Below are 12,196 nucleotides of genomic sequence, written 5' to 3'. Positions count from 1 at the left end.
TTACTATACTTTAGACATGTTAGATAGATTGTTGTAGTAAGCTGGTATTTCTTGAAGCTAACAATATTTATAGACCCCCCCCCCCCAAAAAAAAAGAACAACCCCGCATAGTATAATTTTATAAAGGAGAACTGGATGTTGTAGCTTTGCAAGAATGCTCTTTTAAAACGAGCTGTTTGTGACCTTGCATTGTCATGTTGAAATACGACCCCAGAATACTGCATTGTTGGAAAAAAAACATATTGAGGTAGGATTCATGCACTCAATGTACCTCTGAGCCGTCAAAGTCCCTTGAATATGATCCGCATCAGTCCTGTCAGTAAAGAATACTACAAGTATTGTCCACTTCATAATACACCATTACCAATTCTATAAACCTACCGAATGCAGTTTTCTACAAACGTTCATTACGAAGCCTTTACACTCTGATTTCGTTCATTACAAAGTCTCTGTTACACTCTGACTTCGTTCATTACGAACCTTAAAGCCTTTATACTCTCTGACTTCCGTCAGTTCTGCAATAAAAATAAATGGATTCGTAGCTAAACCAAACTGTACACCAGTGTTTCTCTGATCTGACTCTGTTGGTCTGAGACCTAGCTCTGAACCGAGTCTGACGTCGATTTTGGCGGATTATACGCCATGAATAGGTCTTAGGTCTTCGCCTCTTATTCAATCATACCGTAATCGATTGCAAACGGTCCGTTCTGATATTCTGCGCAACCTAGGGATAGCTAATGCTGTAGACGACGTTGTTGTGGAACGTTGGTGAGGATTACCAAAACAGAGATCCTGTGATGTTGATCTGCCAGATGGTTGGCAATCATTTGTTGCACCATGCTGTTGCTATCTTTTTTATAGGCGAGGTTTGGTGCTTTGTGCAACATTAAACCTATTGCAACTGTAGCCTGTTGTACACCTGCTTTAAGTCGCTCATGTGTTCTTGCGTTGTACATCATTCAGAAGCGACATTTCTTAAATATCGTCCACATTTTAAGATAACAAAATCGAAAAACCCTGGCTTTTGATAAACTCCTGGTATTTGAATTGGAAACCAGCAAAAGTTATAACTGTTACAATAACCGAAAATTAGCATTTTACAAAGCAGGTTCGATTGTCCGTAAGTTCTGTAGAAAAGCAGTCCAGTTAACAAAGCGTTAAAAGTTAAAAATTACACTCAAAGAATTATTTTCGGATAAAATAAAACCATATTACAACTATAACATACAATTCTTACTGTGTGTTTCTTTTTTTTAAACAGTATATATTTTAAGAAATTTAACTTTTAGTGATCATGTACATGTAACTTTTATTTGTCCTTCAAAACATCAGTAAAAAAATACTGAAAATGTAAACATGTATATTGTCCAATAAGATCGATCAAACGATTAATTTCGTTGACACTAGTAAGAAATATCTAGTTGGTTCTAAATAAAAAGAATATCACTTGTTCTGTCCCTTAAAATAAAGTAAAAACGGTATACAGGTGTATATAAATATCATTAAAATATGAGACAGGCTGAATACACCATCCATTTTCTTCCTGTTCTTTTCGTCTGTTGAAACTAGAGTCCTGAGATGTCAATCACGAGTTCCTGTTCCATAATTAGCACCACCAGCCTTCATTATTTCTTTTCTAATCAAGTCTTCATTTAGTTCTGATTTCTCGTTAATCATTAGTTCTACGGCGTAACTCTGTAATGAAAAAGTGTAAAATTGTACATTTACGTATCATAATGGAATACTAGTATATTGTACAATAATGTACACCATACTGGTGTTAGACATCTCTCGACGCGAAATAGCAGATATAAACATATATGTCAAGAACATTTTAAAATGTCATATCTTAAAGTGAAACGATTCTAAGATTATAAAATTATATAACGTGTAGATTACGTACACGTATAACTTCTTTGACTACTGACTTGTCAGGACCCATTCTCGCTCTTTTTATTCCAGACACATTTTTACCCAGCCATACAATTAAGGCAAATTTTGCCCTTTTGCTAAGTTCATCACCTGCTACCACACGTAGGAAAGCATATACTCGGTCGTCATCTGTGAAAAAAAATATGTATGTATATAAATGGGAATTTTGGTAAATTCTTAATTTATAATCGTTGGTTAACATTAACAGACCCTTAACCATTCATTAATTTCCACTGTTGCGTCAAAGTGCTCGAGATCATCATTCTATATTTGATTTAATAGAGAAAAAGAACAAATGAGAAATATATATAGTACTTGAGCAATAAGAACGTCGTACGTATAATGAAGATAAAGACAGGAGTGTTGTATTTGTTCTACTAAATTTTCAACGATAGTGACATTTGCAACCATCACACATTTATATAGGGACTGCAAATTAAGATGTTATATTTTTATATATGGCATTGTATTTTAGTGATTTTTTATTTTACTTACCGCTAAAATTGGACGCAAAATCTTCAAAACTAGACCCAGTGGCGCTCAATACAATATCTGACCCATCATACTTCATTACGGCCCTAGGAAAAAATAATTATATTTTTTCAAAACCAAATGTGTTTTAAAATTATTTTTTTAAAGGAATTCAACGTTCATTTCAACACCTTCGGTGCTTTACTAGACTAATCACTTAGTCATCGGCTCATCGCCTGTTTTCAATGTGATCATTTTAATCCGGTAAAATGAATATTACAATTGTTGAATTGTAAGAAATTTGAAATGAAGTATTTTAAGTAAAATAACTGACTTACCAATTAGTATCAGTGCCATCGTTTCGGACCTCTTCATAAGCGTCACGAATCGCTTGTTTGTCTATCTTGGCCATCTTTCTATAAAAATGTGACACCGGCTTAGTGGGCGTATAAACGTGTTTACCTGTAGAATACCATAAAAGGAAGTGAAAGAGGTGAGAAATTTTAGGGATGATCTCAAAACCATTATGCACTTTAAGACATCATATCACTTATCGTTGTTTAAAAATACATTTGTTCTAAAACAGATGTATATATATATATATATATATATATATATATATATATATATATATATATATATATATATATATATATATCATATCATATCACCTGTACCAACTTTTATCTAACAAAACAGAATACTTTGTTTTCTAATTTAGAGCCCAGAACAAACAAATATGAAATAATTACGATAATCAGGAAAAGATCGACATGTCAATGAATAGAACAATTGTAAATTACTTGAATCCCATTTACCGAGAAACAACATTTGTTTAAAAAAACTAAAACTATAATTATCCTCTGAATGATGAAACTGTTTCTTTTTTATTATTTTGTTATTCTTTTTTGTTGTTGTTGTTTTTTCTTTTTCTTTCTTTCTTTTTTTTTTTTTTTTTTTTTTGGATGCTCCCCTGAACTTGTGTCCGATCCTAATAGTTTGACACTGTCCCTAGAGAGATGTTCCGGGAGGCGTAATTATTTCACAGAAATTCATAGATAAATATTTCATGATTCATCAGTGATAGAGCAAACAGAAACACCATCTCTTTGATCAACCATGAAAGAAATATATAAGGAGTTTAAAATAATTAAAATTAGTATGACAAAGAACAATACAAATCAAGCAATACACGTTTTAGCAGTTAACTGTAGGCGTGCTTCAATGATTACTCCGTAGGTCAGGGTTCATAATGGCTGCGCCCATGTTTAACATGAAGACATAGGAGTTCGCAATTTTATCAATAAAGTCAATAAAAATCACTCGATTGACCAAGCCATGAGCTATGCGTTAGCATAGCGAACAGGAATGCAACGCATTTTTGGAGAAATCGACTAATTTGCTTTTACCCACCGCTTATTCAATACAGCTCGTCAGCATTCGTATCAAACAACATTTCTCTAATAAAATTTGCTTTCTAATCCTTCTCGAATGCTATCAATACCCACTTTCTTCGATTTCGCGTAAACATTCGTTTTACCGAGAAGCCATTGCGTGACGTCACATCAAAGCCGAACCCGACAAATAATTATTTCGATTGTTTTAAATAAAAAAATAATAAATACGTTGTCAATTATTGTACATATTTTATTTTATAAATAAGTTGAATAAATCATAATACTTAATATCCCCCGATTATTTTTTTATGGCGAGAAACCATGTCGAGTTGTTCAAAAACAAAGGGCGATAATTTCAGTTGCATGTGCGCGCAAATTGAAATATTGAGTAAGTAAAAAGAAATTCGTCGTGTCCAACAACTTTGCTGATACACTTTGGTAAGTTGGTGATAATTTAAAGCAACAGGATATAATTTAAAGTTTATTCTCTATCTTTTTTTTATTTAATAATTATTTATCGGGTTCGGGTTTGATGTGACGTCACGTAATGGCTTCTCGGTAAAACGACTGTTTACGCGAAATCGAAGAAAGTGGGTATTGACAGCATTCGAGAAGGGTTAGAAAGCAAATTTTAGTAGAGAAATGTTGTTTGACACGAATGCTGACGAGCTGTATTGAATAAGCGGTGGGTAAAAGCAAATTGGTCGATTTCTCCAAAAACGCGTTGCATTCCTGTTCGCTATGCTAACGCATAGCTCATGGCTTGGTCAATCGAGTGATTTTTATTGACTTTATTGATAAAATTGCGAACTCCTGTGATGAAGACGGCATTATTTGCAGTAATCAAGTAAATTAGCCGTAATGAGTGATAACAAATGCTCTTTTATCATCGATCAAAATTGTTGTTTACTACTGGTAGCATTATAAGGAGGAAAATGAGCACCTTTGTCTCCATTGTCAATCCTTGCACAGGCAAAGTGGATTGGAAATTACAAGACGACCAGTATGATTACCACCAAGAAATTGCAAGGTCAGAATTTGCGGCGTTCATCCCGATAAAAAAAATCTTTTTCGGTATTTTATATAGATCCTAACACTTTAATTACATTGTGTCATTTATATGTGGATTCGGTATGTGTAGTTAGCTGCTGTTTGGTGGTTAATGAGATGATCATGACTACACATACAGATGATATCTAGAGCTAATAATATATATATTTTTTTAATAAGGTCTGGATATGCTGATATGCTCCACGATACAGAAAGGGTATGAGAACTCTTTTCATTTTGAACTTTTAAGCCTTGGGCTCATTTCATTTCCTTGTGATCAGCTTAATGTGTTGACTGCAAAGTTTTTGCTAAGCATGCGTGAATCTCAGTTCCCCAGGGTTAAATCACATTGAACAATGTTTTCCAACTTAAACTAGATTATTTTAAATTTTAACTGTTTATCAGAATTAAAAAAAAAAGACTGAAAAAAAATTTTAAAAAATAGGGATGGAGTAGAGGAGTCTGAGATTCACAAACTTAACAGTCTAGATGAACTCCAAAAACAGCATTTCCGGAAGTAAGTAAGCGCATGCGCAGATGCACAAAACATGGCGATTTTTCAGCAAAAATGATGGGTCTACAAAATTGTCTGTGCAAAGATTTGGAAAGCATGGCAATTATACCACTACTCAGAAATGCTAAATAAAAGGCTTCAAAAGAGATTGTATTTGTCAGATTTTAGATTCTCTTTGCAAATAAAGAGATATTTACTTTCAAAGTTGATGTTTCAAGTCAGATCAATTATGTGAGAAAATTATACTTTTGAGAATTAATTATGCCAAAAAAAGGGGAAATATATTTAAAATGGAACAATATATATTGTATCTGTTAAAAACTTTTACACATTTTACACATATATCATTATTTTGGTATTTTAATTGTGTTCGACATCTGAATTGAAAGCGTGAGTTCTCACCATCGTTATTTACCGAATTTTTTTATCAAATACAAACAGATATTATCATGAAAACATTTTTAAACCATTATCTATCATTTTGAAAACTTAAAAATCACTCTTTTAATAAATTAATGTCACAACAGGTCTTCTAAAAATGAAACTGTTAATATCTCTGCTCCTTGGTGAAAACTGTGCATTTTCTGATTAAATAAATACAATTTGGGTGTCTTCAAAATAAAATTTAGGCATCTTTAATGTAGGAACAACATACATTTTAAATCAAGGAGACAATGTATTAATTAAAAAATTAATTCTTACCAGCAGTATTGAATTCAATGTCGTATATCCAAAAACACTATATAATGCAAGAGTTGGAAGCGATAAATAAGTCAATATCCACTATATAATTTAATAAGTTTAATTATTCATTCAACAAAAATTAAAATAAAGACACAATGTACAAAATACAGCCATTTAGCGCTCGTATATTTGAAGAAAGCAAATGACTATCCATTGTTTGTTTACATCAGACGCCATTTTGCCGCAATGCATGATGGAGCTAAAGACTTCTTTTTTGGAGTTCATGCCCTTGTTGGAGTTCGTCTAGACTGCTTAAAGTATATTGATCGAATTTTTGAATCTCATAATTGACAACACAACAACACTGGGAAAGGATGCATGTAGAAGCGATGGGATAGCCTTTAAAAATTTGGGAAGAGAGGAGGAGGGTAGAAAGATTTGGGAGTCAGAACCAATTTATCCATTGTTCTTGAGCTGTTGGTTTCACTCATGCAGTGATGAAATTTACATATAATTTTATTTTGTAGAACAAAAAATACTATGCTGCATTAGAGGAGGCTATCCAAATAAAAAGACAGCTTGGAGAACCAGTTAATGTACTAGATATCGGTACTGGTACTGGTCTTCTGTCCATGATGGCAGCTAAGCTAGGAGCTGACTCTGTCACTGCCTGTGAGGTACTTTCATTGAAAGAACTGGTTTTCAACTAGCCTTTATTGTAAAATTGCAGGACTTAAATGTTGATTTTTATACTAGGCATTTGAACCCATGGCAAAATGTGCCAAGAAGATCATTCAGCAGAATGGATACGAAAATAAGATCAGATTAATTCCAAAGCGATCAACAGATGTCACAGTTGGTTCAGGTATAAAAAAAAAAAAAAAAACCAATAGCATATTTATGTACATTACTTATACATTAAGAGGGCTGGGGGGTTGTGGCCATTTTCAGACTATATTGATCTCCTTTAGAAGAAGAGCTGCATATAAAGATATTATAATACAAGAATGATCAAATTCTAAAACTAAAATGTGTGAAATTTTTCTTTACCAAATGATAGTTGACAGCTTAAGATATCATATCTAAAAAATTAAGTTATATTTGATGGTTAATTTGTTGACCCCCCAGCCTCCTTAAATATGTTACAAAGGAAGGAAAGCAGATTTAACATTTTGAAGGATACATGCACAGTTTCAAGTTTTCTCACATTTTTTCATGCAAAGAGCATCATGAAAATTAAACAAAGAAACTTTTAAAGAATGAATTGAAAAGTAGTGTATTATAGATGGAGACATGCCAGAGAGGGCCAATATATTGGTTACAGAAGTGTTTGATACTGAGCTGATCGGAGAAGGAGCCATCAACACATTTACTCATGCACATAGAGAACTTCTTAAGGTGGGACACATAGAAATGTCTTGAACATTAAGTTGGGAAATTCAGTAAATGTATTTGTAAAACACAAGAACTCTATACTTTTACTTTTTTTTTTTTTTGCAGAAGAATTGTATAGTTGTCCCAACTGCTGCCAACATGTATGTGCAGGTGGTCAGCTCAGACTTTATACGGCGATGGAGGGACATTAGACCCATAAAGATACCAGGTTGTGAGGACATTCTCCCCCCTTCTGAGATGACCAGCTGTGGGGGAGCACCTGCTCTCCATGACCTTCAACTTCATGAACTCCCACAATCCCTCTTCCAAGTCCTTTCTTCACCCATCAAGGTTTTCAGGTGTGGAGAAATTATTTAATAAAGGAGCAGAAATGGTGAAAGCTTCTTTTAAAGTACAAAGTATCATTTGAAATTAGGTAGTGCATTTTATCTGAGTTGTCTCCCTTTTTTAAAATAAAAGTTTTCATATTTCCACTTACCAGTATAATAAGTTTTTCTCCTAAAAAGATATTCAAAATGGAACAAAGAATTCTATTGAAATTATTTTTATCAAATTTCTCCTTAGATTTGATTTTAGTGGAAACTCTCCTCTTAAATTCGAAAACCAGTCTGAAAAGACGTTTGAGGCATTACATGAAGGGCAGACAGATGGGGTTTTTATGTGGTGGGACCTAGAAATGGATACCAAGAACACAATTAACTTGAGCTGTGCTCCTGGTTGGGCTCACCCAAGGCCTGAGGAATTACAGGCATGCAATGTTTGATTTTATGCAGCTTATGATGACACAGTTATACTATAGTAATATAAAATCAAATGTACATACCTAAATAGAATTATTTGGTTTTATAAAATGCCAGTTTTGATAAAATGATTCATCATATTGACAAATGTTAACTGATTTGTAAATGACTAAAATTAACTTTGGTTAAATTTTGCTTCTCTTTTTTATCAGTGGAGGGACCATTGGATGCAGGCCATCTACTACCCAAATCAACCTCTTTCAGTGCAGAAAGGTGAAAATGTGAAGGTCATAAGCAACCATGATGAATACAGTTTGTGGTTTAATGTGCAGTCCAACAACAGGTACCTTATAAATTGGGGTTTAATGTTCTTAAGGAATTTGTACAAGTTATAACTATTCTTTACATTTTTATTGAATTATAAGAGGAAAAGAATCATTTAGGAGTCATGATTTATTGTATGAGTTCTCAGTATCTATACCTTGTTTCAAAAACATGTACATTGTATATACCAGTGTAACAATTCAAAAAATATATACAGTATATATAACAAATAAATGTAATGCTAATGCATGGAAACAGGTATATGTTTATACCAATATGTACTTAAATTTATTTTCATTAAAAATTGTACCACACAATAGAAAAAAAAATAATCACTGCTCATAAAACATCAGTGTCTGCGTTTCCTGCAAAGGCTGTTCAGTTTATGATAAGATAAAGAATTTGGAAAAAAATCTGTTGTTTATATTTTGAAATAACTCTAATAGTAAATATTGGTTACTAATTAATGCCTCAAAAAATTCAGAAACAGCAACTTAAATATGGGACCAGCATGTACCTGTGGAATTCATGTCACCTATAGTAGGTCACAAATTGGAATGTTGAATGATCCTTATCGGCAAGATATCTACTACAGCCTTTTTAAACAGGTAGAAATTGATTTACATGTATGTTTGTAAAAATCAAATTAATAAAATGTCAATAAAAACGAGCAAATAAAAAAAGCAATATTTTGGAAGTCTCTAATATTCAGAAACAAGGTACATGTATTGCCATTCAATAAACACTCCAACAATATTTTTGATTTTCTATTGTTTTTTAATATTTTTTTTTATTTTTTTATTTTATTTTTAGAAAGTAAGAACTGACTCAGTTATCATGACTATATCTGATGGAAGCCTTCTACCATTGATAGCAGCCAGACTTGGGGCCAAAAAAGTGAGTTTATAGACTTTTAATTCCTCTTGTTTGGGATCATAGAAGTAATCTGATATAAATATTAAATAGTTTGAATGTTTGTGACATTTTCTGTTTTAACTTTTATCGAAAACTCGAAGGTGTTCGCTTTGGAGACGAACAATCTAACAAGAAGGATCCTGCAGCAGTTTATAAAGCACAATGGCCTTGAGGACAAGGTCACTGTTCTAAGTAAAGAGCCTGAGGGAATCACAGAGGAGGATCTAGAAGATTGCAAGGTGGGGATCATCTGTGTATGAATGCTTACACTTATAGTAAATCTTGGACTTGGAGGAACATGTACTGTGTATTTGAAATCTTTTTTAAAAAAAATAAATGTGAACAGATTTTTATTAAATGTTAAGAAAATAGTTTTGTTTGCAAATTTTTAAGACCTCACTGTTAAATATCAATTTTCTACAAAGTTGTAAGACTGGGAGAAGAGGAACTAAAGTTTTAAATTAATTGTGCCTTAATGCAAAAATTTAAAACTTGAGTACATATAATTTTATTTTTAAATACTGTGATTTTTTTCCTAGATTGATTTAGTGGTAGGAGACCCATATTTTCAGTCAGCTGTGTTGCCATGGCATCATGTTCATTTCTGGTATGCTGCCAGGCAGCTATCCAATTTCCTGACTGATAAAGCACTGATGTTGCCAAGGTTACTAACAATTAAAGCAATGGCTGTCTGTTTCCAAGATCTGTGGAAGATTAGATCACCAGTAGGAATGTGTGAAGGGTTCAATATACAGCTTTTTGATGAAATGGTTGAGGTATTTTGAATTTAATTCTATATTTCAAAGCTCTCATCAAATGGGCCTTTATCATGTAATTTACATATCTTATGATATACATGTATTGCTGTTCCTTAAATATAGTCATTTTTGAATATCAAAAGAAAATATATGTATTTATTTGTATGAGCACCAATAGTCATACAAAGTACCAAGTATTTAAATTTCTTCATTTAAATTCACTGTGATTCAAATTGTGTCTTACACATATAAGACTATGCTGCATACATTACTGTGTGTCTGACATGTGTTTTTTACAACACTGCACAATAATATTTAGGAAATTTACATACTGACTTTATTTGATAATTTTCCTTTATTTAGGCCTCTGCTGAGGTTTCAGACAGTGAGGTAGAACCCCAGCCCCTCTGGGAGTACCCCTGTAAAGCTTGTAGTGACCCCATCACAGTTCAGTCATTCAAATTTAATGAACCGTCTTGGATGGACTACAATTCACAGTCAGCTGAAATCTCTGTCAAGCTGGACACTTCACAGTAAGGCTATTTAAAGCATCTTTCTTCATTATCCTTTTTTTTTGCCATTTATAATGATGTCTTGAATTACAGTAAAACACGCTTAACATGAAGTGCCAGGGATGGACAATTTTGCTTTGTTATAAACATTTAATTTGTTATATTTGTAGAGTTTACAATATATTATAAAGTCACAGGGAATGAAAATCACTTTGCTGTAAGCGTCAATTCATTATAAGCATGTTTGCTATAAGCGTGTATTACTGTATAGTGAAGTCCTGGGGACCTGTGAATTTACTTCGCTATACTTGTACTTCTCTGTACCCTTAGCAAATTCGTTAAAATATTTTTAGGGAATTTACAGCCTCTAATGAATATGTTCAGAGAATTTTGGAAATCTCACATTTTCTTGTGAATTAAATTATAGATATAAATATTCACTGAAAATAATGTCACATAACATCATGATCTTGAAAAAAAATTGTTATAAAAGATGTACTGTATATTTCATTATTTTTAAACCTCTATGGGACACAAAATCTACCCCCTACATCTGTAAAAGTATTATATCCAAGTTCATTCTAATGATCTACGGTTCATTTACAGACGTGAGAAATGCAATGGAATTGTGTTGTGGGCAGAGTATCAGTTTACAGACCAGCTAACAATTTCCTTGGGACCAAGAGAAAAAGTAATTGTGGGTGAAAAGGTTGAGTGGGACTTCTACAGTAAACAAGGTGTTCATCTCCTGATGAACAAAGGCAAAAGTTTAATAGAAAATATAGAAACCATAAATGTATCATTGGCTTTTGTACCTGTGAATGGGGATTTTGACTTCACTTTCAAGACAGTAAAATCATGATTGTCTAAATTAATTATTATGTTATACATATATGTCTTGTGTAATGAATTTTTAAAAAATCAGTTGGTGTTTGTTGTCAGGTGCCCGTGGACTGACGAAGTTTTCCAAACACAAACCCCTAAATTCATTGAATACATTTCTAGCCTGGATTTTTTTTTTTTAGTTTTTGCGCAATTTTTTTTTATGTTAAATAATAAATGGAATTATATTTGATATAACAACAAACAATAATTAAACTGTGTAAGAAATGTGATTTTATTCACGAAAAGAAATAAAACAGTTTGGCACCAATGACTGAGAACTACATGATTCAATAAATATCTATTAAAAAAAAAACAGTAATTAAGGTAGGGGAAGAATATAACAAAGATATAATCCCATAACCAGCATGAAATAAATGTTAAAAAGTTCAGAAAATCTTAGATCACTGTGATCATCAACAAAATGAAAACAATTTTTTTTGTTCAATAACAAATATATATTAATCGAGTTCATTTTTTAAATGCAACTCAGTAAGTATCCTTTTATTGGCGTAGATGTGTGTGTTTCATAAGTTTAAAAATCATTTCTATGAGATGATTTTGATACTTCATCTAGAAAATATTCAAGTGATGAAATTAAAAAAAAAAAAACACTCTAAAT

General features: G+C 32.4%; 2 protein-coding genes across 2 annotated transcripts; one reads left to right on the top strand and one right to left on the bottom strand.

The window, feature by feature from the left end:
- Nucleotides 1-1,292: 1,292 nt before the first annotated feature.
- On the bottom strand, nt 1,293-3,899 carry LOC133205849 (coactosin-like protein). The gene is made up of 5 exons (XM_061341734.1): nt 3,817-3,899; nt 2,742-2,865; nt 2,428-2,510; nt 1,904-2,061; nt 1,293-1,695 (listed from the first exon to the last, which is right to left on the bottom strand). Exons 2-5 carry the CDS (start codon nt 2,813-2,815, stop codon nt 1,582-1,584), a joined length of 429 nt encoding a protein of 142 aa, XP_061197718.1. The 5' UTR covers nt 2,816-2,865; nt 3,817-3,899; the 3' UTR covers nt 1,293-1,581.
- A 494-nt stretch (nt 3,900-4,393) lies between these two features.
- On the top strand, nt 4,394-11,616 carry LOC133206292 (protein arginine N-methyltransferase 7-like). The gene is made up of 14 exons (XM_061342242.1): nt 4,394-4,830; nt 5,031-5,067; nt 6,576-6,725; nt 6,805-6,913; nt 7,334-7,446; nt 7,549-7,781; nt 8,008-8,191; nt 8,396-8,526; nt 8,992-9,115; nt 9,321-9,404; nt 9,524-9,661; nt 9,962-10,198; nt 10,544-10,713; nt 11,299-11,616. Exons 1-14 carry the CDS (start codon nt 4,676-4,678, stop codon nt 11,552-11,554), a joined length of 2,121 nt encoding a protein of 706 aa, XP_061198226.1. The 5' UTR covers nt 4,394-4,675; the 3' UTR covers nt 11,555-11,616.
- Nucleotides 11,617-12,196: the final 580 nt, after the last annotated feature.

The sequence above is a fragment of the Saccostrea echinata genome, unplaced genomic scaffold (assembly GCF_033153115.1).
Source record: "Saccostrea echinata isolate AGI-Se365-2 ecotype Australia unplaced genomic scaffold, CSIRO_AGI_Sech_v1 ptg000054l, whole genome shotgun sequence".
Taxonomy (NCBI): Eukaryota; Metazoa; Mollusca; class Bivalvia; order Ostreida; family Ostreidae; genus Saccostrea; species Saccostrea echinata.
Note: the sequence above shows the minus strand (reverse complement) of the source record. Positions and strands in the feature narration are given on the sequence as shown.

Coding starts and splice junctions, on each gene's coding strand:
- LOC133206292 (XM_061342242.1), top strand. CDS start 4,676: ATGCTCTTTTATCATCGATCAAAATTGTTGTTTACTACTGGTAGCATT. Junction 7,447..7,548: donor CACATAGAGAACTTCTTAAG/GTGGGACACATA, acceptor TTTTTTTTGCAG/AAGAATTGTATAGTTGTCCC. Junction 9,405..9,523: donor CCAGACTTGGGGCCAAAAAA/GTGAGTTTATAG, acceptor GAAAACTCGAAG/GTGTTCGCTTTGGAGACGAA.
- LOC133205849 (XM_061341734.1), bottom strand. CDS start 2,815: ATGGCCAAGATAGACAAACAAGCGATTCGTGACGCTTATGAAGAGGTC. Junction 2,511..2,741: donor GATGGCACTGATACTAATTG/GTAAGTCAGTTA, acceptor ATTTTTTCCTAG/GGCCGTAATGAAGTATGATG. Junction 1,696..1,903: donor TAGTCAAAGAAGTTATACGT/GTACGTAATCTA, acceptor TTTTCATTACAG/AGTTACGCCGTAGAACTAAT.